The sequence below is a fragment of the Notechis scutatus genome, chromosome 2 (genome assembly GCF_049901735.1).
Source record: "Notechis scutatus isolate UNSWTSFEM ecotype Mainland chromosome 2, rNotScu1.2, whole genome shotgun sequence".
Classification (NCBI taxonomy): domain Eukaryota; kingdom Metazoa; phylum Chordata; class Lepidosauria; order Squamata; family Elapidae; genus Notechis; species Notechis scutatus.
The window spans coordinates 128,793,240-128,818,110 of NC_142010.1; the positions used below are offsets into that span (position 1 = coordinate 128,793,240).

General features: G+C 41.5%; 1 protein-coding gene across 2 annotated transcripts in view; it reads right to left on the reverse strand.

The window, feature by feature from the left end:
- Window positions 1–6,889: 6,889 nt before the first annotated feature.
- The window catches only part of RAB11FIP4 (RAB11 family interacting protein 4), a 194,344-nt gene continuing 176,362 nt past the window's right edge, over window positions 6,890–24,871 (reverse strand). For both annotated transcript variants that reach the window (XM_026680774.2, XM_087956185.1), the window contains 6 exons: window positions 23,908–24,048; window positions 21,599–21,680; window positions 20,218–20,355; window positions 15,810–15,965; window positions 14,981–15,124; window positions 6,890–13,348 (listed from right to left, as the gene is read on the reverse strand). In XM_026680774.2, the coding sequence (XP_026536559.2) occupies window positions 13,232–13,348; window positions 14,981–15,124; window positions 15,810–15,965; window positions 20,218–20,355; window positions 21,599–21,680; window positions 23,908–24,048 (778 nt within the window). In that variant the 3' untranslated portion in view covers window positions 6,890–13,231. The remainder of the gene's footprint in view (window positions 13,349–14,980; window positions 15,125–15,809; window positions 15,966–20,217; window positions 20,356–21,598; window positions 21,681–23,907; window positions 24,049–24,871) is intronic.

Here is a 24,871-nt window from a genome sequence, read left to right on the forward strand (position 1 = left end):
ATGGGACCACATTTTAAGAAACATTGCACTAGAACTTGTGGAAAAAGCAGGGCAACTTTGGAAGAGATACCCTTATACTCAAGATTTTTATGTACAGTAATTGGAATATCCATGTTGACATCTAACAGCAAAGATTGCCACTTTGAATAATGAACTGTCTCAAAACAGTTTGTAGCTATTAAAGGTGGCTGATTGGGTTATTGAGTTGATGTCAAATCTTAGCACTACACAGCACAATTGTGTACCAGTTCTTAAAAATAACAGGTAAACAACAAAGTTGCGATAGGTTGTAAGTGTTATTACTGCACTCATTCCCCATCCTATATTCTGGATATGCTGGTTCCCCATTCCCATTACTGCCTACCAATATGCTCAGATGCACAAACAGGCATAGCCAATGTCAACAAGATAGGCTTGCTGAAATGGATGAGCTGTTATAAATGACACCTTCCAAAGTGCCAAATATCTAAAAACAGAAATGCCAAAACATCTTAGGGGGGCATTTACCCACACAAGATTTGAGCAGCTAGGTACAATGATTAAATGAAGTTCATGATAACAAAAATATTTTTATTTGTAGAACTCCAGCAATAGAAGACCTAACATTGTTTTGAGTATCCGATGTATAATAAAGAGAGAGACTGGCATCTTGGATTGCTCATCAGACAAACTATTGAAATCCTTATATTAGAACTACATATTTCATGTGTGGTCAAAACCCCCAAATTGCATACAATGCAACCCTTTCTCTGAATAAAATAGCTGAGATCTACATACTGTATATGGGTCTTATAGAAGTAAGTTGTCAGGAATATTGCTTTCCATATTTATTCTCTAATTTGTTTCCTGTACTTCTCTTTTATATATGATTCTGCTGTTTTAAACATATTTTATGTTTTATTCTGAATATTTTATTGTATATTTTGATATGGCCTATGGACTAATCGGTAACAATAAAGTGACCTACCAGTTTGACCATTATGACAGGCATCATGGAATTGTAGTCCAATACATCTGAAGTTGAAGGAAGTTCTGAGCATTATAAAGAGGGCAGAACCTCATCAAGTTAGATAAGATCAGATTTGGATTGTTAAATGCTTGGAAAGGTGAATAAATAAATGTAGCATTGAAGATGCTCTCCCCTAGTCTTTTTAAATATTTTTTTATTATGGCATAATTTTAATTTTTGCTTCTTTTATGATTTTGTGTTTATGGTATGCTGATCAGAGTCATGTTTATGAGATAGGCAGCTACTGCATATAAATGTAATTGTCAAGATTAAGATAGGCGCTGCTGTGACCTCACTAAGAATTATCTGCATGCCTAAAACAGCAGTAACAGGGATTTAGATGACTTCGGATGACTGGATCCAAACAACCAATTGATGCAAGCATTTCTCTTTGTTTAATAAAGACAGAATGCCTCTCAGATACACTGATAGTGTGTGCTTTTCTAAAATGGGTTTCTAACATTCTCCATTCCTCTTTCAGTTTTCTTTTCCTTGCTTCCCTCTTTTTGGGGAGGGGTAGTAGCTGCTGGTCTGGCTTCCAAGTATGTATGGCATACCAAAATGAATATAGAGAACTGGATGCTGGACTAGTACAGTACTAGTTATTATTTGTTTGGAATGGATGCTGAGCAAATAAATTCAACTCTGTAAAAAACAAGGTGTTTTAGAAACTCTTAAAAGAAAATATCTTCAAATAAATTCTCAAGGTTACAGGGAATATTATTGAACTTAGTAGTGCTGTAGTGTCCTGTCTTTCCTTGTTTAATTTTCTCTCAGGTTCAGCAGCCTCCTTGAGGAATTTCTGTTAAATCCCCGAGGAAGATTTTCATTAGCAGAATTACCTAAACAAAAAAGTTTTGTCCCCGGATAATTCTTGGAGATTATCTTCTTCCTCTGAGAAATTATTCACTTAATTTGACCCTAATTTGCTGGACAATCTCAAAAGGATCCTTCAGGAACTAGTTGTTTTTTTCTTTTTTGGCTGCATATTAAAACTTAGAGGAGGTGTATTAGGCATGTGGCAAATCACTTTAAAGCTTTTTTTGCCATTTTGCCACAACATCCCCTTGAATGGGATTTTGTTATTTTCTTAGATGCTAGCTCCGCTTATACACAATAAAACTTATTTCTGAATAAAGTTAGCCTATTTTGGAACTATATGATTTGTAATATATTGACTATGAACAGAACTATAAGCGGTTAAACTAATTGGCTTAAAAAGAATTAAACTACAGCCGGAGCTAATTTAAATTAATCCCCACTGGAGTGAGGGAATTTATTCCTGGGCAAAAAAGTATGTGTGCAATTGGACTTAAATTTTAATTATTCCACAGAACATAGATTGGACTTTCACAATGAGATGGCTGCAAACTTCACTCCATGATGGTTAATATCTGAAATAAAGACTATGATTACTACAAAACAGATTCTGATGGTTGGCCTATTTGGGGACTGGGATAGATCAATTTGAGGGAGCTGCTGACAATAAAGTTTTTTTTAATTAAAGAAAAAATGTTCCATAAATATGGCAGGTTCCCAAAGGCAGCAGAATTAGATATTGGAGACATTGGAGCTTTGTTTTCTTTAACTATGCTTTTGTGTTACTCCTTCTGTTTGTTGCACAGGCAATTAGGATGACCAAAAGTTCACTGGAAAAAATAAATCAAGAGTTATATCAGTGATAGTGAGAGATGAGCAGTCAATTCAAATAATTCTTATGATTCTGAGCAACAATTTCCAAGGCTTCATTCGGGAGTAACTCAAAAAATTAAAAAGACTCTTTTTGAGACATTGGCTTAGTACTTTCTAACTCATTTCTGGAAATATTTTAAACTCCAGCAGGCTCATTCAAATAGAACCCTGGCATAACAGTGTCACATTAGAAGACACTTAGCTGCCAATTTTATTTCTCTCTTGATGACCTTTTGGCAAATAGACAGATCAAATTATGCTGAGAAAGGGCAGGCTTTTGCAAAAGATGAATGGGTTGTTGGATTCTGTATCCTATTCTCTCTGCAAATGTGGGAATAAAAGTGCACGAACTGCTTGTTTGCCTAATACACTGTGCCTTGGTAAGGTATGCTCTTATTAGCATTTTATTATCAGGAATAATGAAATACAACTTGGGTTTTTGGACTGCTGTAGGATTCTAACTGCTGTGGCCCCTTGGTTCAGGTCAACTCTAATTATGTGAGAATAACTGGGTTCAAACATTGTGCTGGTTCACTCCAATGATGCTTGGCTCAATAAATCCAGCTGTTTGACACTCTAATCCAACTGCATGAACCATGTTTAGGTCCAGTTCAATGCGCGAACCTAGCCAGTGACTACAGTAGTGCAGACAGCAGATAAATCATTTTGCCTCCACAGATTAAGGACTACCTTTTTCTGATACAGAGATTAGTGAGAAGGACTAAATTTGTACCTGGAAAACTGAGAACAAAAGTCAGAATAGAAAATGATGTAGCTTGTTAAATATTTTAAGGATTTCAGCTACAGGCGATAGGATGGATGGTAAAATCACTAAACAGTATTCTGAAAGATTTCAATCTCTTTGGGTCCCCAGGCCCCCTGCCAATATTGCAGATACCACGGTGTAGCTATGTTTCTTAAAAAGAAAGCTCTTATCCTGTAGAACATTGATGCTGGATGAATATGTGTACATGATGTACAAGTAGTCCCCCGTTTACAACTACAATTGAGTCCCAAAATTTCTGTTCTGACCAAGGCTTCCTGAGACTGTAATTAAGCACATGCTCTTGTTTTATTTCAACGCTGGGAATTATGTTGATTCCCAGCCCGTAACAACTCCCAAACAATCCCTCGAGATAAGCACCCACCTTTATCTTCTTTGAATTGCTGTCAACAACTAAAGTGCCAAATTAACTGTAAAAAAAACCATCCAAAGTACAAAGTCCACACAGAACTTCAAGGTTTAATCCGAACAGAGCAAACGACTTTGCTTCCTGAAAAAGTTTATCTACCTTTGTGTCTCCTTTATACCTTAGGGGAGGGGCAATCACCTCCAAGCCTTACTCCCGAGTCGCCCCCTTTGACTTTGCTGCTCTTGCCTTCCAGCAGCTCTGTGCACACGTGCACTGGGAACAGGCTCCCCTTCTTCCTCTGCCTTGTTGCTGCCAGACTCTGGAGGCTCCGGAGTCAGCACACAACTCCCAAATGGTCCTGGCCTCATATCTGCATCGGACGCAGGACCCTCGTCCAAGTCCTCTCCAGACTCCCGGACTGGTCCCCGTTCTTCCCCACTGTCCGATTCCGCTGCTGTCTAGACTGGCTGCTGGCGAACCACAACAATTTCCATGCCTGAGCAAGACTATTGTTAAGTGAGTTTTGCCCCATTTTACAAACTTTCTTGCCACAGTTGTTAAGCGAATCGCTGCAGTTGCTATGTTAACAACATAGTTGTTCAGTGAATCTGGTTTCCCCATTGACTTTGCTTGTCAGAAAGTCTCAAAAGGTGAGCACGTGGCCTGGGATACTGCAACCATCATAAATACATGCCAGTTGCCAAGTGGCTGAATTTTAATCGCATGACCATGGGGATGCTACAACAGGCATATGAAAAACAATCCTCTCTTTTTTTTTTCAGTGCTGTTGTTCTTTTGAATGGCCATTAACTGAATGGTGAATAGATTTTATTTCAGCGGTGGGAAAATAGATTTCACCCAGGAATGGAAAGATTAAATGGGGGTAGTCTGTTGTGGTTCCACTGTCTTGAAAAAGGGCCTAATGACTTTATAAGAAGGATTTCCCTACTGAAGTTCACCAAAGTAAATCTCGGTGAGATTGGAATCCAAAGCCTCTTATTAGCTGCTCAAACATTTTGAACTTTTGGGAAGTAATTTCTGGTGTCATACATGAGTTTAGAGGCACCTGTTTTTTTCCTATAACATGATGCTTGTGGATGGAAGAATTGAATTCTGCTGCTGTCACACATAATTTCATTCAATCTGTGTACTGTACAGTTGCATTTCACACTTTTAAAGGTGGGGGAATATATTATGATGGTGTGTTTCCCAGACTGAAGCATTTTTCTAATAGCCCTTGGTCTTGCATCCACACGTGCTTATGTTCAAATTATGGACATCTTTAGAGTTATGTTATGTTCTAATCCTGGACATCTTTAGAAAGCATTGCTTGGTCAAATGGCAGGTTCCTGGGATGAGGGAGCTCTTCTTCTATAGCAAATGTTGCCACAGAAATTAGAAATCTGTATGAGTATATGTAACATTTTCTTTTGTTTGGGAATTAGTGTGAATCTATTTTCATAAATGGTCGAGTCTTATCTTAATTTGATATCTGTGGGGCCAAAATATTAGTAGGTTCATGGTATAAACCTTGTAAGCATTTTAAAATGCATCTTCAAATTCTCTCCAAGCTCCTGACATCCTAGCTAATCATTGTATAGTTGATCAGCAATGTGGCAATCTAAGATGTGCAGTTTATATTCCAATAGAAATCTCACTGGCATAGGTGATGATGCTTACTGTTTCTACTCATGAAAACAGGAAGGATGGTTTACAGCAGGAGTCTCCAAACTTGGCAACTTTAAGACTTGTGTACTTCAATTTTCAGAATTCCCCAACCAACACGGGGAAGTCCAGTTCAAGTCCACAAATCTTTAAAAAGTTGCCAAATTTGGAGACCACTGGTTTACAGCAGCAACACTCATAATAGGATAAGTTTTTAAAAAGCCAGGATGGGACAGGTTTTTAAAAAGCCAGCAGCCTCTTGGCCTTTTTTGTCCCCTCCCCTTCGCACATTGCTTGATTTCACGCACATAATGCTAAGCCAAACTCTGCCTTGATTATTTATGGAATGGCTTGTATGAACCCCATAAATTGAAGTTTGGAGGTTGTCTTCATCTCAGATGCTGGACACAAGCTGGAGCGTGCTTTTACATTTATGTACCCCTAATGAGTTTTCCAGAGGAATCCTGAGTTAATTTCAAGTTAAGGCAGACCCATAGAGATGTATTTTTAAAAAATCGTGTTAGTAAATTATCAACATACAGTCTTAAAAATGTTGATGAAAATCCCAGAAGTTTCAAAAATTATTCTGAATTGGGGACATATTTGGTGATACCACTGAAGAACATTAACTAATGCAATAATGAGGTCCTAACTCTGAAGTTATGCTCAGCTTGGCAAAGGATTCTGTACTAAACTGGAATATTAAGGTGAAAACATCAGGCAACAGGAAAGCTTTCTCTGCCATTCTAGAAAGCCACTGTCAAGTTAGAAAAAGCTGATTGAGCTTCAGTGAACAAAGTTTGGTATAAGGTAACGTCCCATAATATTCAGAATTGTAATGCAATTTTGTTCCTCACAGACTGGAAAAAAACCACTCCTGAAAGCTGGCAAATATTTAAGTATTTGCAGTATATTTTTCTGGCATTCAACAAGTTTATTAACTCAGCAATCTTACAAGTAAGGCAAGAGAATTATTCCCTTGTGGTGGGATAAATGAAGGGAACTGAAGCTGAGAGAAGGGCAGCGGAACTCAATATTTAATTGAGGGAGATTTTGCTTTAGTTCATCTGACACAAAGCGTAGAAACTTCACAATCCCTCTTAGAATGAAAGAAATAATGTAATTGGGATAAGCATCAATTTAATTTGCTGTAAACTCTAAAATGGGGCAGAAATGATGCAACCCATTATAAATAAAGACAACAAATCAGGAAGGATCATAGCTTGTGTATGTGAGAGTGAATGAATGTGAATTGGATTTTTACAAAAGGGCAAGAGATAATTCCATTTAACACAGCAATGCTAAAAGAAAACAGATCTAACCAGTTATTTCACTATGTGCTCAGGACAAAAAATAGTGCATCTAAGTAAAAGAAAGACATTTTGTACAAAATGAATATGTCTTTTTTTACATTCTAGTGAGGCACATGAAATACAAACTTAGTTCTATTTTATATATACACATTTACAGTAGATTGTTTGGGTAGGGATGACAAAATAAAGACTGAATAAAAATAAAAGACCTCAAACATATAAAACCTGTGGCCAATAGCATGAATTTCAATAGACATGAATCCTGTACACGGTCAAGTAGAAGGCACAAAAATACTAAAATCATGCAAAATATTTTTTTTAAAAAAATCCAATCCTTACACATAACTACATTCTGTGCATTAAAGCGAAACTACAATAGTGGTTCCCACAATAAAAAAATACAACAATTCTCAATTTCTATCAGTACCAAAACACATTGGAAATTGAACATAACTACTGCCTTGTAACATACAGATCAAAGGTCCTTATTTTTTTTCTGCCCTGCTCATCTTGAAAGACCAGCTCACTAAGTTGGGGTGAGCAGCAGTGATAAATCTGCACTCAGGAATTGCGTAATTATAGCTCCGGTCTTTAATGGTGAAGTGTTCCTACCTTTTCCTCTTATAATCTTACTTATGTACATGCATGGGCATTCTGAACAGGCCCTATCTGTAATTTTGAGAAATTGACATGCCACTGCAGAAGTACAAGGATAACACTGGATTAATTTTCCAAAAAAATGAACTCTTAAGATCAGAAAGCAGAAGAGGAACACACTCTTATTTTTCCTATCATCAACAAGGGGAAATCTAGGGTTCCAGGGAAGCTATACCGTTTTTTCTTGCCAGGAATACAATCACAGCCAAAGGGAACTCAACTTGACCCCATTTATCAGCCAAAGAGAGAGCTGCTACAAGGGCCTCACTTTGCCAGAAGCAAAACTCAGCTACAGGTGACCATTGCTTTGGGAACAGAGTGAAGGAAATAATATGTACAGCCAATTCTTTGTCCTAAAGGGTTAAAATCCACCAATGCTATTTAAGCCAAAACACCAGAAGTTCAGATTTATAAAGTACAATTTTTCTTTGGCCTCTCTTTACTTTCTCTTCATATCCCATAACTCAACACTCAAAAGCCAAATAATGGTTGTCAAGGCTTCTATCATTATTTGAAAGCTAAAATTCAGAATCTGAGTTTTGGAATGAAGATTGATTGATCAATTCTTAAAAATTAAATATTTTGATAACATTTTAGTTTTCACTGAGAGATTCAAACTTGTGCCCTACTATACAGACTACTGGGTAGGAAATTTCTAGTTCATTTGTTGCTGAGATGAATAATGCTTTCCTGAAATTCACAATTTTAAATAATGGATATAGGAAAAGTGACTAAACCACCCATATCATAAATTCAAAATAGAACAGTACAAATGTATCCTGTTCAATGTAATATGCAACTGTATTCATGATTTCAATGAAAAATCAAACCTACAACTTTAGTGTAAGATCCATGGTGGTCAGGATGTCTTAAATCGTACTAAACGTTTTGAGAGTTAATTGTTTTAACCTCAGGGATTACTTGTTGTCCAGTGAACACTTGCTGCCTTTAGAGAAGCAGTTATTTTTTGCTTTCACAGAATACAAACTGGATCAAAGGCGCTCCAACAACTAGAAGTCGGGACGAGAACCAATAAGGGAGACAGAGAACCAAGTGTCTCAGGTTCAACCAGCTGTTCATCAACCTTAGCAGAATTTTGAAGTTCTATTAAAGCCTCTGGATCAAGTGAAAGCAAACTATTTTGTTACAACTATGTTTGAATTGTTACCTCAGTGCCTTGCCCCACTGTATAAATACACAAGAAATCCTGGCTCAATAGGCAAGCATACACTAGCATACTTTAATCTAAGCAAGCATAAACGTGTTTTGATGGTGTGATGAGAAATTATCTTGAGAAAACACTACTATTGGTAGGTTCCCATTGGTATATTCCATTTCTTAAAAGTTATTCCTATCTATTTAGCAGCCTCTCATACTCAGGTTTACACATGGATTAGGCTGACCTCCTTACAACATGCACCTTGCACTGGTGATCTACAAGAGCTGACAAATTATTCTGCCCAACAGACAGCAACAGAAATTTACTTAAGGAACCACTGCAAAAAAAAACCTTGCGTTCTTTTGATCGTAGAATGATAACTACTGTTTGAAGCACAACATTGAACTGGTCCCTACTGGGTAATCTCTAAAATATGTGGACTTCCAAAATTCTCAGCAGCTAACGTCTTTAAAAAAAATAAAACTTCCAGTGATGAAGATCCTGCAGTTCAATGGGAACATCTGTAACCCTTAAAATTAGGACACCTTTCCTAGCAAACAAGTGTTGTGCCTACAGATTAAACCCAATTTTAACTAGCAACATTCCTTTTCCTGTCCTGCATGGCATTTTTTTTTTTTTGTATAGCACAAATGTATCCATGCCTATTCAGAAATAGTGACTTTCTCTCAGCTAGAGGCCTATCAGCTATAGTTTCAATGTAATCCAGCAATCCACTCTGCTTCCATTTTCCACTACTAAAGCCACCCAACTCCTGCAGGCTTGACTCAGAGGCATGTAAATGAACCTGTCTCAAAATTTCCCATCATATTCAATCATAAGTAAACAGTTACCCTCTGTTAATGTGCTACAGCCCCTCCTTTTTGGCCTTATTACTGCATTACAACACAATGTTGTACTGCTGTCCAAACACGTTCATCAGAAGAGCTGATCAGCTTTTCAACAACTCCTGATCTGAAGTCATGCTGGAAAACATTACCATTTGTATAAACTTATGTCCAGGGAAATGAATTCTAAACAAGCTATGCTGACAAACAGGCCTCAGGTATCTGCATTTGTTTCTCCCAACCTGTTGTGCTAAAGCAAAGGCAGTCATATAATACAAACAGACAACTGGCTAAAGAAATTGTTGACCCCTAGAAACATCACCAAAACATTGCTTCACATTTCTATGGATCATCTATGAGCAAAGAAGAAAGCAAATGGGCACAAAGACTCATTTGAAGACAACCATGAATACTGTGTGGATTGAGGTTTGGTAGTAAAGAACTAATTTAATACAGTCCCCTGACTTGTAAGGGAATCAGGTTATCTAATCCAGCCGTTCTTGACTTGGTGCTTTTTGGGAGGACTGGAGGATAGCTTACTGCAAGATGCACCGTCCACCTAAGAGGCACCACATTGGGAAGGTTTTTCTCGATGCTTGCTAATCCAAACCAATTGAATCATTTGCAAGCAAGACTGCCTTTCTGCCACCTCTTGGAAACCACTTTACTCTCTTCGGTCAGAATTACTCCCGTGTTTCATATAAAGCCCTTCCTTCAGTTTCTATCCATCCGCCTCTTCACTTCACCTAACTCGTGGAGATTTTTTTTCCCCTCTCTGTCAGAACTTCTCCCCCTCAATCTTCCCCAAAGTCAACATGCCTAATTCTTTCAGCTTTCAAGAACTTTCAGATACATTTTGCTTCCTGCCCTGTCCACTCAACTGACGAAGTCATCAACTCTCACCATTAAAATATCAGCAGCATAAACCAAAAACAAGCTGGAGTAAGTAGCCTTAACCTCACTCTTGAAAGGCAACCTGTCAAAACATAAATTCTCCAGAGGTCTGTGGTTGCTACATAAAGCATCACCTCCCTTTCCAAGCAGAGAAAAGAAGCATTGCTGCAGTTTGCAGTGGGTGGATATTGTAGGGGGGGGAAAGGGTGTGTGTGTGTGTGTGTGTGGTTCCTTCAGGAGCAGGATTCCTTCCAGCCTATGCAAAGGATTGGCAAATCCTGCTGGGAAAAGAATGTGGGATTCTCCTGTATTTGATCATGACTGGACTACTTAAAAAGAAGGTAGTGATGCAATGGATTCAGTTTCATTCTCACCAAACGCAGAAGATCAAAAGCAAAGGAGGCATTAGAAGAAGCTTAAATGTTGAATAAAAAGTAGGCTCTAGCAAGTACCACCTTGCATTAACTATTAGCTCTCTTTGCTACTAATTAGAAAACACAGCCAATAGAGACAAGGCTCTCTGCCTCCCCCTCCCCAGTTTTTCCCCCGATGAGATTCATACTTATGCAGAAACACACTTGCTTGGATGTGAACTACTAAAGCACAACATCATTTTAGAGTTTATATACCATCCTGACACATAATTTGGAAATGGGGTTTCAATGCTTAGAAGCTTCAGCTGTTACAGTAATCTCAGATTCAATCTTTTTATTCTTTGAAGAGACTCTCAAATTTTACTCAGGACACCCCCAGGGGAAAAAAAAAAGACAGCTTCATTTGAAATGTGCTTATGGAAGAAAATACATACGAACCAATAGAGGGTTTGTTTTTTTATGTTACACAGAGCATGCAGTTCCCTTTCGCATGTGATGGGAAAGGCCATCTTGGGGCTTCCTAGATATTTTTAGGCTACAGATCGCATCATACTTGGACACCACCTATATGGAACAGGACGTCTGGAACCGTAATACAGATATCCAGGGAGGATATCTTGTCCCTACCTTTGGTGTGGGAAGACCTTGAAGCCTGCACACAGGTCATTATAGAATAACACACTTCTCTTCTCTCACATGCATGTGACTGCACATATATCCATGCACCTGAATTGTTACTGTAATGCACATAAAGACTTTATCCTGTTTTTTTGTCTTTTTATCAAAACACATCTCAGATGTGGAACAATCTTTAAGTAAAAAGGACAAAACTCATTTTCGCCATGGTCCCTGCACAAACCCTCACTTAACTTTACAGATTTCCTTACAGCTCGCCTAGGTGGCGATATACAAAAGACCAAAAGGTCTTCCCACACCAAAGGTAGGCACAAGATATATCCTCATGAGGATTTGCTCTTAAAATGAATGCCTATGTTACAGAAGCAAAATTGAAAAGAAAAAGGGAGGAGGAGGAGGAGGAGATGGTGACAGTGATGATAACAAGGGCAAGAGACGTGAAGAGCCTGAATCGATGTGAGAATATTTATTGATGGCACAAAGTGAGCTGAGTATTTTCCTGTAAGTGCAGGAAGCTGTGATGCTTGATGAAGTCGTTTCTGGCTTTTCTGCCCTAATCACCCCCCAGTGGAGCAGGCAAAACTTTTCAGTGAAACTCCAACATTGCATCAAATAAATATTAACGTGTATAAACAAACACCTTTTCCCTAAACCTGTAAAAGAACCATTTAAAATGTTGCCTTGCCTCTAAGAACAGGGTGGGGGTCACCCATGAGTGCCTAAAAAAATCTTTCTCCACTTCTTAACTGCTTTAATTAGCAGATGGGGCTTTTGCAAATGCTGACATGAAGCAATATAAAACAAAGTGATTTAAAAACAATTGGTTTCTATTTGTTACAGTGGAAGCCCTGAATTCTCATCAATGAACAAACCCTTTGTGTGGAACCAAATAGCTACCTGAAACCACAACTTTTAATGCTGCTGCTGAAGCTGAAATAGGGCTGGGACTATTTTGTAACCCCGATGCATCTCACATTTACAATCCCAGTTCTCTCACCACTAAGTCCTTGGTGATCTTGCGATAAAATCCAAAGCCAGAAAAAGCACCTCCGGAATAGTCAAGTTCAAGGAAATAAGGAACCTCAAGACCCATTGTTTTCTTGGGTAGCCCAGATTCCCCTGGAATACAACAGACTGGTTATCATCCCAAAAGATTCCTAGCCAATTGGGTTTGAGATGTATAAACTGCTTTCTGATTAAAACAGCTCAGGTTCAAGCAGAAACCTGTAAATTTTCTGGAATACCCATTTTGCATCATACATACATTCCGATCCAAGGAGAGGACTTCAGAAACATAACTTGGGCAAAAGTTAAAACAACACAGCCAGCAGCACCAGTGAGAATTCAACCTGATAATACAAGGTATTTCTGAGATGATGACAGGGAGGCAATTCATAAGACATAAACACTCAGTATTGTTTGTAGGCTAGGAAAAGGCCTGGCACCAGTTAGTTTCCATCGTGTTTTATCTTTTCATCTAGAGGTAGTATCATTTTTTTTTTCTGTCCAGTATCTAAAACAGTGCAAATCCAGTTTCGTGATTTTTCGGTTATAATCCCTAGCATCCCCACAGAGAAAAGGGCATGGAAAATGGATCGATGGAAATTATGAGTCACAAAATATACTAAGCTCATATAAACACGCCCTGTGTATCCACACAAGTTTTTTTTCCTATTTATATATATATATAATATATATATGTGTGTATGTGTGTGTGTGTGTTTGTGTTTTGCATGTCCTGTGTATTGAGAGAGTTATATATATGTATATATTTATAAGTTCATATACACTGGCAAATAGAGATGCTTGAATCTAAAGGCATCTATCTGCCCACCTCCCTTCCCTTCCCAATCTTCAATTCTTTATTTCCAGGATGGACGGATTGTGGTCTAGGATGGCCAGGATGATCTTGTCCATATATTGGCGCAATCTGTAGTTGATCTCCTCCTGTTCTTTGAGGGCTTCCATGAGCTGAAATGAAAAAAAGAACTAGATTAAGACATCCTCTGGAGTCACAACAATAACCGAGATCCTCTGTGTCCATTTTACTAGAGTGCTCCCGAACTTCAAAAGTTGTTTTCAGCATATTTTTCTTTCCAGATTATTTTAATGGTGATTCATTTGGATGGATGGAAGAAGGGTGGCTATTTGTTCACCCTCGTTCTACAAATTGTTGAAGCCCCAATGAATTCAACACTACGTTTTCAATCAGAAGCATCACCTCATCCTTGTGCCTCCGTTAATTTATCCTCTTTTATGAAGAAACTCATTGGACGCCACTGAGAATCAATTTATCCTTTGGTATGAATCTCAGTTCTTGAGCGTGTAAGATGGATACAAACTCAGTCATCTGTCTTCTCACAGGGGGAAAAAAAACACCCTAATGTGCTCTAAATCTTTTGGACAACTCGTAGAATTTTGCCACTGGTCATTGCCTTTGAGCTATTAGGGGTTGGTGCATACATTTATTAAGGTGGAAGCTGTGGCTAGGAGGACCTTTGCTCACTTTGTGACAGTTGTACCCATGCCTAGATCTGCAGATCCTGCTTGTAGTCATGCTTGCCCTAGTCAATTCCAGATTGAACTACTGCAATATGCTCCCCATGGGGTTGTCTTTAAAGAGTGCCCAGCTTCAGTTGGTGCAGAATGCAGGGGTGCAGCAGTTATATGCGTTCCCAGAGTAGCACATATGACACCTCGGCTCCACAAGATGCATTGGTTACCATGAGCTTATCAACATGCTCAACATGGGCTCTGCTCCTCTCCGAGAGTTAAAATGCCAAGGATCGTTCACTTCTTTTAAAATGAGAAACTTCTTTTAAGATGAGAAATTTGATAACATTACTTTCCATACCACACCCAGAGTAGCTTTGGCAAACACAATTTATGCTTTATAAATACACAGTTGCCCAGCAACATCTTCAAACTACAGTATTTGATAACAAATCTCACAATCTTTGCTCAAGATTTACTTACATAACAAAGTCTGAACCAGATTTTTTTTTTAAATAAAGGCATCGGGAATAACTTTCTGAATGTGTAATGGTCTTGCTGCACAAAGGACAGAAAGCTAAATCAAAAAGCTGTGAGCTAAATCAATTGAGACTGGAAATGAAATACTGGGGGAGGAAAAAAAAAGAGGAGACAGGTTGAAGGGAAGGCAGGATAACAGAACTCAATGGTATCTAATTCTCAATTGTTGCATTTTTGTATCTCTTTGCTGCCATCCAGTGGTCATACAGATTTCTACAGCCCAGGTCTGGTAGCCTTAAGATTCAGGAAATTCTCCTGAACAGTTCAATTCCTGTAGTGGTGCCCAGAAACAATTTTCAATGAAAAATAACTTTTGTTGTATAAAAGTACAACAGAAGAGAAATAAAAAAAGTCAAGAATTTTAGCCAATTCTGATGCCTTAGTGCCTCTGTATGCTGATGTCATCCAGGCTAAATGAAAATAAAATATCCCAAAGCAAATATGGCACTTCTAAACCATGATTTTCAAATGTCAGAGTTCCCCACCAAGTTAGGTTTTTAATTGCTGAAAGATATTTTGCCAGCCCAGTCATTTAATTAGTTGTAAAGAGATTGCTACTGGTCCCTTTACCTCATCCCTGGAGGCAGAGTCAATCTCAGCTGCCAGTGACTGGGCTTTTGTCTGCGTTGCGAAAAGGTTCTTAGCTTCATAAAGGCTGAGGCTAAGGATTTGTCCATTGAGGTCATCATTCTGGTCATGGAGTTTTTGATTCTCCTGTTGAGAGAGGAAGGAAAGAATTAAGTGATTAAGGCACCTGATTAGAGCGAGTTCTAGTCCTGCCTGAAGCACAAAGCTAGTTGGGTAATCTTGGGCCAGTTTCTCTCTGGGTCTACGACAACTCACCACAGCCAACTTGCCATGACTAACTTGCCACGGCAAACTCACCGTGGGACAAGAGTTACACTAATATCAAAGAAATAGTGGAATAGAAACATTAAAGAGAGGGTGCCAAAGGAGGGACAAAATGAAATGTGAATGACAAAAATTAAAATATTTTTTTAAAAAAATGATTTTAAATAATTAAATTGAATTGTTGAATTGTCCTGTGGCGAGTTGGACCTAGTGAGCTGGCCATGATAAATTGGCCATGGCGAGTTGTCCCATTCTGCCTTAAGAAGCAGGCAAGCACAAATCACTTCTAAAATCTTGCCAAGGAAGCTGAAGGACCCTGTCCAGGCAATCACCAAGACTGGAAGACTGACTTGAAGGCATTTGCACAGACGCGGGATTCAACCAGTGTAATAGTCGGTTCGGTGAGCGCGCGCTTTGCTATTGCTATTTGTAATCCCAGACTATCAAAAGCTCAAGGGGAGTTGAGGAATCCTTGGGCTTCCTACTGCTTAGCTGCTTTGGAGAGAGAAGGTTGCTCCCTCCTCCTTCAGCCCCAGCTGTACCTCACCTGTTTTAAACGTTTAATTTCATGTTCCATTTCCATTTCTCTCGTCTTGGCGTTGAATTCACTCAAGCTGGAAGAGCTTCTTCCTCGGCCGGGACGCTCACAATCAAGCTTGTACAGCTGAAGGTGTTCCAGCTCCTTTCTCAGATCCTCAATGAGCTGCAGAAAAAGGCAGGACACAATGAGCCGTTGTGGCTAGGAGGACATCAGGATAATCTGGGGTACAAAGCCAATTCTGTCCCTCTGATTAAAATTAAGATCTAATGTAGGGACATGAAGAGTCTTAGGAGTGTTCTCAGCTTCAGTGCTCACCTTTTGTTGAAATACAGGTAGTCCTCAACTCACAACAGTTCATTTCGTGACCATTCAAAGTTACAACGGCACTTAAAAAACTGACTTGACCGTTGTTCACGCTTACAACTATTGCAGCATCCCCATGGTCACATGATCAGAATTTGGATGTTTGGCGACTGGCTCATATTTATACAGTGTCCCGGGGTCAAGTGACCTTCTGTGACAAGCAAATTCAATCAGGAAGCCAGATTCACTTAACAACTGTGTTACTAACTTAGCTGCAGTGATTCACTTAAGAACTGTGGCAAGAAAGGTCGTAAAACAGGGCAAAACTCACTTAACAACTTTCTCACTTAGCAACAGAAATTTGGGGTTCAATTGTGGTTGTAAGTGGAGGACTACCTGTACTAGTTATGATGGTACTAGTTATGACAGTACCTGAACAAAAATTGTAATGGTTGTTCCTATGCTGGCAACCTGTTCAGGCTATTGAAATGACCTGTGTCATGCCCCTGTTGGAATCTGATTCTGAGGGGGAGGTAGAGCAGCTGACAGGGAGTGGCAGTGTGGCTCCAGAGGCTGTAGAAGAAATTGGGGAAGGGCACAGTCTGGCTGCGCCTTCAGAGGAAGACCCAGGGCCACCTCCTTTTCATCCAGATGGACTCGCATCTGGCTGGCAAACTGTACTCAACGAGTAGTCCTTAATGGGTCTAAGTCTGCATGGAGGGAAGTAAGCAGTGAGGTGCCACAAGGTTCCGTCTTAGGCCCAGTACTCTTCAATATCTTCATTAACGATTTAGATGAATAAACGATGAACGATTTAGGGAATAGAAGGGGAACTTACCAAATTTGCAGATGATACTAAGCTGGCAGGAATAGCTAACACCCAAGAAGATAGGCTCAAGATCCAGAGGAATCTTGACAGACTAGAACACTGGGCCATATCTAACAAAATGAAATTCAATGTAGAGAAAAGTAAAGTCCTACACTTAGGCAAGAAAAAACAAAAGTACACATATAGACTGGGTGAAACCAGGCTCAATAGCAGTAACTGTGAGAGGGATCTTGGAGTCTTAGTGGACAACCAGCTAAATATGAGCCAGCAGTGTGCAGCAGCAGCCAAAAAAGCTAATGCAATCCTAAGTTGTATTAACAGAGGGATACAGTCAAGATCAAGGGAAGTACTAATACCACTCTATAAAGCCTTAGTAAGACCACATCTAGAGTACTGCATCCAGTTTTGTTCACCACATTATAAAAAAGATGTTGAGACTCTAGAAAAAGTACAGAGAAGAGCAACCAGGATGATTAGGGGACTGGAGGCTAAAACATACAACGAACAGTTACAGGAACTGGGCTTAGCTAGTCTAGTGAAGAGAAGGACCAGGGGAGACATGATAGCAGTCTTCCAATATTTGAGGGGCTGCCACAGAGAGAAAGGGGTCAAGCTATTTCTAAAGCGCCTGTAGGCCAGACAAGGAATAATGGATGGAAACTGAACAAGGAGAGATTTAACGATAGTGAGAACAATCAACCAATGGAACAGCTTGCCCTCGGAAGTTGTGGGAGCGCTATCACTTGAGACTTTCAAGAAAAGATTGGACTGCCATTTGTCAGAAATGGTGTAGGATCTCCCTCTTGGGTGGGGGGTTGGACTAGATGGCCTACAAGGTCCCTTCCAACTCTGATCTGTTAGATCCAGATGGATCTTGACAGACTAGAACACTGGGCCATATCTAACAAAATGAAACTCAATGTAGAAAAAAGTAAAGTCCTATACTTAGGCAAGAAAAACCAAAAGTACACATATAGACTGGATGAAACCAGGCTCAATAGCAGTAACTGTGAGAGGGATCTTGGAGTCTTAGTGGACAACCAGCTAAATATGAGCCAGCAGTGTGCAGCAGCAGCAGCCAAAAAAGCTAATGCAATCCTAAGTTGTATTAACAGAGGGATACAATCAAGATCAAGGGAAGTACTAATACCACTCTATAAAGCCTTAGTAAGACCACACCTAGAGTACTGCATCCAGTTTTGTTCACCACATTACAAAAAAGATGTTGAGACACTAGAAAAAGTACAGAGAAGAGCAACCAAGATGATTAGGGGACTGGAGACTAAAACATACGAAGAACAGTTACAGGAACTGGGCTTGGCTAGTCTAGTAAAGAGAAGGACCAGGGGAGACATGATAGTGGTCTTCCAATATTTGAGGGGCTGCCACAGAGAGGAAGGGGTCAAGCTATTTTCTAAAGCGCCTGTAGGCCAGACAAGGAATAATGGATGGAAACTGAACAAGGAGAGATTTAACCTGGAAATAAGAAGAAACTTTCTGACAGTGAGAACAATCAAACAATGGAATAGCTTGCCCTCAGAATTTGTGGGAGCGCCATCACTTGAGACTTTCAATAAGAGATTGGACTGTTATTTGTCAGAAATGGTGTAGGGTCTCCCGCTTGGGCGGGGGTTGGACTAGATGACTACAAGGTCCCTTCCAACTCTGATTATCTGTTATCTGTTATCCTAGGACACGCAGGGAGGAACGGAGAAAGGAGCAACGTGAATTACATGGTTTATGGGGGAGGAAAGGGCCCTGACTCCCTTCATTAGCTGCAGCTGAGAAAACAGGATTTAAAAAGGGCGTTTGCGCACAGCACCTTGCTGGAAGCAAAGCGTGAATTATTTTTGTTTGTCAAGTCTAATCTGGGTTCCTGAGTCCTCCCAACTGTGTGTGTGTCGTTATCTGTTGAAGTCTGCAATTCCTTATTCTGACCTGTCTCATTAATTGCCGCAGCATGATTTGTGTTGGTTTTTATTTATAATCTATATGTACTTTGGGTTCAGACTGAATTTCTTCCCTTTAAAAAACTGTTCCTGGGAGTTTTTTCTCCAGCCGATGATAACTGGACATTGGGGGCCAAGTTGGAGGTATTAAAGGGACTTTACCTACTTTTGTGACTTTGTTGCTTTTGTGCCACGCCCCGGGTCATCACAATTTGGAAAATTCAGTTAGTTCAAAACAGGGCACAGCTAGCTTGCTTACAGAGACTAGTTCAGTACTACCATGGAAGTAGCTGTCAGTCTACTTCTAGACCTTCTATAATCTATTCCTATTAACCTTTAAACCCCTAACTGACTTATTGAAGTAAATGTTCTGACTTTAAGTCATTTAGAGGTTTATAGGTTAACATAATCCAGGTTATCTATCTGGAGCCTGGATTTTCTCCTGAGGCCTTTTTTCAGCTTCCTGTGTTCAACGAGGCAAGATGAGTGGCAATCGGTGATGGAGTTTGCATTATGCAGTTTGCATAGTGGAGTTTGCTTTAAGAATCTTTACTGTACAGGTTTTACACCTTTAATGTTTTATGGCTATTTTGTTTTTATTATATGTTCCATTTATTGCCATTGATTTTGCTGCTTCTGATTTTTATCTTATCTCTTGTATCGTTCTCTACATAAGATTTCCCATTTTTATATTGCTTCAGGCAGCTTCTACACAGACTTATTTTGTATTCTTTTTCATCTGCTCTTTTATAGAGGTTGATTTGGTGTATGTTTTAAACAATGGTACATCATTCAGAGGACATCTGCTATTGGACAGTATTAGAAATATTGCCTAATTTTTTTCATTACAGGAAAAGGCATTATAAGACAAGAGAAGTAAAATAGTCACAAAAATCAAGGCTGGAAAGAAAAAAAAACCTCAAGGACAGTATTTTACAGGTCTTTTTCTAAGCCTAAAGGCTGTCTATAGAAACGTCATAACAGAGTGCATACAAGGAACAATTTCAATTTCAATCAATTTCAATTTCAGTCAATTCAAGTTTCAACTTTCCAGATTTATCACCATGAAACCACCATGGCATCCTCTGGGAATAATCACTATAGCACATCTAAAAGGTTTTTAGGAATGCATTTTTGAAAACAGTTGCTAGCCAGCCATTATTCCTAACAACCCCTGCTTCAGTGACACAAGGCAAACCACCATGCAGTTTTTGAAACCACATTTTGTTTTTATTTTGAAAACACGATTTTGTTTAATCTTGGTATAAAACATCAGCATCAAGAAAGGACATGGAAGACGTACTAGTTGTGTGCCACCAAAATTTTTACCAACCTCCTGAGTGGCTTCTCTCTCCTTGTTAAATTCCAGCCGGTTCTGCCTCAATTTGTCCATCATCCTTTTGTACAAATCCATTTCATCTTTCAACCTCAGACTGGTATCTTCTAATCTGTCAGACATTCGCTGCTTCTCCTGATGAATGTGAAAAGAAGGTTACAAACTGCCAGCCATTCTAATGGGAGTTTTCAGGGTATAGGAAACTATCATTTCAGGGACTTGATGGAAGAAATTTGCATAGGCATGTAGAAAACCATCATGGTAGGTTAGAATCTTTCAGGAAAATAGGCTATTTTTTTTTTCAAAAAAAAATAAAAAATCTGGGTATGTTCAACGTTTGGTACTTTATGAAGAGAAACATGATTAAGCCATGCAATCGGTTGCTCAGCCCTCAGATTATCACTTCAGTTCATGGAATAAGTTAGTTTTGGATCTGCAGAACAAGACAGACAATGGTTGGCTGTTTTCTAAATGTCAACGCGACTGCTATATTGCCTTTTGTTTTTTAAACTGTATACCTCTTTCTCTTTGAAGATCTTGCCAGCTCTGTCCAACTATAACTTTTTTACTGTTCCCCTTGTTTTTTCATGTTTTGCAATTTCATCATTCCCTCAAACTACCTGAACATACTATTTACTTTTTTTCTCTATTTCTTCATTCTATGTTCATTCTTGATACTACCTCTTCTAGTTTTACCACACATTCTTCTTAAGTCATTCCCAGTGCAATCAATTCTCAGTTCTGTACAAGGCGAACAGAAATGTTTTTACACATAACCATTTTGGCTTCCTTTGACTGACCTACAGTCATCCCTTGCAAGAAAGACCATATCCTAACTCTTAATGTAAATGTAAAAGTTTCCATACTGCCAATCTGTGTGTCAGTTGCAGCCAATTCAAACAACTGACCAGACAAAAGATAACAATACTATATCTAAGGGCTGCTTCCTCAAGGTATTTCTGATAACCTATTTGTCTCCTATGATTGCTTCTACTTAGAAATCCCCTTTCCTGGTTTTCTGGTCAGACATGTTGGCTCCACTAGCATCAGTCCTGCTCAGGTAACATCATTAAAAAAAAAACATGCAAGATTGAAAGCATTTTAAAAGCCCAGAACCCTACTAAACAACTCTGCCTCATTTTATTATTCTTGTCTTACCCTATCAATGTAGAAGGACTAAAGGCCAAGATTTTTATACTGTTTTGTATACGTTTTGCTTCCACAGCCTGATCACAGCAGTACTGCTGCAATGGAATACTATGTCTTGACCTACAAACCAGTCCACCCAGATAATTAAAAATCAAGCAGGCTAGGCTGAGACTACAGGCTGGCTTGGAATAGGGGGATTATATTAGCAAACATGTGCAAACTCTGTTACCTCGTCCAGTTTCTCAGTGTGTGATTTCAGTCGTAGGACAGTAGTTTTGAGCTCACAGTTTTCCTCTTCCAGTTGCTGAACCCTGAAGGTTAAGGCAGAAGTTTGGTAATTGAATGTCTAAGGAAAAAAAGCTGTTTATCTGTTCTGCTAGGATACATCTCAGTTTGATTCACCATAAGAAAAGTCAATGGTAAAAGCAACCACATATCAATTCTTGAAAGTACTCAAGTTTCTTAATAACTGGTGAATTTTTGAAAACATAATTTTCTCATATTCTAAGATGCATCAAATAATTGAAGAAATCAATCTTCTTAAGGGCTTAGTTTATACTCCCTTTCCCTTGCTTGGGTATGCATTCCCAGCCATCCCCAGAAATATGAATACCCAGAAAAAATGAACATGTGATGATCACACATGTAGCAAACTGAAAAACCCAATGAGAGGCTGTATAGTTTAGGATTATTCAGATGGATAGCATTGGATATAGTTTAGGATTAATAAAATGGGCAGCATTGATAGTGAGATGAGAAACATATAAATTTAATACATAAAGAAAAATTAAGGGGGGGAGGACGGAGTTTCTACTCCGTGTTCCCCTAAAAAAAAAAGGGCGCTTTTTTTTTTTTGGAATTAAAAAAAAGTTAAAGGGCCATTTTGGCCCCAAAACACATTCCCCCTCCCCCCCCCCCTCCCCCCCCCCCCCACCCCCCCCCCCCCCCCCCCCCCCCAACCCCCCCCCCACAACACCACCCCCCCCCACCCACCCCCCCCCCCCCCCCCCCCCCCCCCCCCCCCCCCCCCCCCCCCCCCCCCCCCCCCCCCCCCCCCCCCCCCCCCCCCCCTCCCCCCCGCGCCGCCCCCCCGCCCGCCCCCCCCCCCCTCCCCCGCCCCCCCCCCCCCCGCCGCCCGCCCCCCCGTCAAGCCCCCCCCCCCCCGCCTCCCCCCCCCGCCCCCCCCCCCCCCCCCCCCCCCAACTCCCCCCCCCCCCCCCCCCACCCCCCCCCCCCCCCCAACACCCCCCCCCACACCCAAACCCCACCCCCCACCAAAACCCCCCCCCCCCCCCCCCCCCCCCCCCCCCCCCCCCCCCCCCCCCCCCCCCCCCCCCCCCCCCCCCCCCCCCCCCCCCCCCCCCCCCCCCCCCCCCCCCCCCCCCCCCCCCCCCCCCCCCCCCCCCCCCCCCCCCCCCCCCCCCCCCCCCCCCCCCCCCCCCCCCCCCCCCCCCCACCCCCCCCCCCCCCCCCCCCCCCCCCCCCCCCCCCCCCCCCCCCCCCCCCCCCCCCCCCCCCCCCCCCCCCCCCCCCCCCCCCCCCCCCCCCCCCCCCCCCCCCCCCCCCCCCCCCCCCCCCCCCCCCCCCCCCCCCCCCCCCCCCCCCCCCCCCCCCCCCCCCCCCCCCCCCCCCCCCCCCCCCCCCCCCCCCCCCCCCCCCCCCCCCCCCCCCCCCCCCCCCCCCCCCCCCCCCCCCCCCCCCCCCCCCCCCCCCCCCCCCCCCCCCCCCCCCCCCCCCCCCCCCCCCCCCCCCCCCCCCCACCCCCCCCCCCCCCCCCCCCCCCCCCCCACCCCCCCCCCCCCCCCCCCCCCCCCCCCCCCCCCCCCCCCCCCCCCCCCCCCCCCCCCCCCCCCCCCCCCCCCCCCCCCCCCACCCCCCCCCCCCCCCCCACCCCCCCCCCCCCCCCCCCCTTCATTCAGCCATAAATCTAAAAGCAGTCACTCTTATCTCTGCCTAATCTGGAGTAAAAAAAAAAAATCACCCAATTGATGTTACCAATAGGGATGGCTATCATTATGTGTAGGATGCTTCTCCATTCCCTGTAGTCATATTTATATTTAATTATTTTAATAGTTTTTTAGACTTGATTGTTTTATTGCGCACTGCACAGAATCACCCTTGTGAAGTTGAGTGGCTATGTAAATTTGATAAATTATTGCTCTGAGTATCTGGAAAGGAGTGGGCTTCTTAGCCACTGCATGGTGTAAAACAGTGGTTCCCAACCTTTTTTTCGCCCCGCACCCCTAAAGAAATTTTACTCGAACCTCGCACCCTCTGGAATAAAAATGCCAACACAGAGCCAATATCCTATTATTTACCTGGACTTTTCTCGCACCCCCTGGAATATCGTCTCGCACCCCCAGGGGGTTCGAGCACCCCAGGTTGGGAACCCCTGGTGTAAAAGGAGAAACCATGGCAAGTGTGCATGTCATGGAACCACTCTTAATCTGAGATAGAGGGGGCGGGTGGGAATCAAGAAGCATTCTGGCCACTTCGAGACAAAGCCAAAGGTAGTTTAAAACAGGAGTGGGCTGTTACCGTGTGTTTAGCAGCTCAATCTCCGTGCTCTTCTCTTTCTCATATTTGCTGTAGGCTTCTCTGTGCCTCTTGATCTCTTCTTCCAGGGTCTGCTGAGCTGAAGTCTCCTGGTCTTTCAGCAGTTCTTCCAACTCATGCACTCTGGTGTAATTAAGCCACATAGATTTCACTCAGTTTGGTAGCAGCATATCAGAATGACTTTAGCTATCCCACTGGATTTAGCATTTCCTACGAAGGTGGTTTTCTTCTTTATATGGCCTTCTCCAATTTCCTGCCACAGATACAGCCCCTTGCTGAGCATTCATGACACCCTGTTTACTAACATTTCTGCAAATAATAGGTCCTCCCATTCCCAAGCCTCTGAAACAACAGTCCAAAAACGTTTAGTTCTCTCTCTTCTGATGACATCACTACATCACTTGAGACCTCTTGCAAAGACCTAGAAGGCCCCCAAACTCTAAATTGCCCCACTCCCTCAATGGAAAACACTGACCTGATATGATGTTTTGACACATTAAACTACCAAATACATCTAGAAAATATCCTTCTCTTTCTTGCACGGAAAAAATAAAAATAAAACATTGCTTCTTTTGTCCACCATAATGCATGTTCACTAGCCTTTCTCTCTTGAGAGCACCTTCTCTGTTAATCCAGAGGACCAAAGAAAAACATTATTGAAGAAGACTTTCTCTCCAGTTTATAGGCAGTCCTTGATTTACAACAATTTGTTTAGTAACCATTCAAAATTACAACGGCATTGAAAAAGTGACTTATGGCTGTTTTTCACACTTATGACTGTTGCAGCATCTCCACGGTCACATAATCAAAATTCAGGCACTTGGCAACTGATCCATATTTATGACCGTTGCAGGGTCCTAGGGTCCTGTGATCCCCTTTTGCAACCTTCTGCAAGCAAAGTCAATGGGGAAGCCAGATTCACTTAATATCCACGTTACTAACTTAA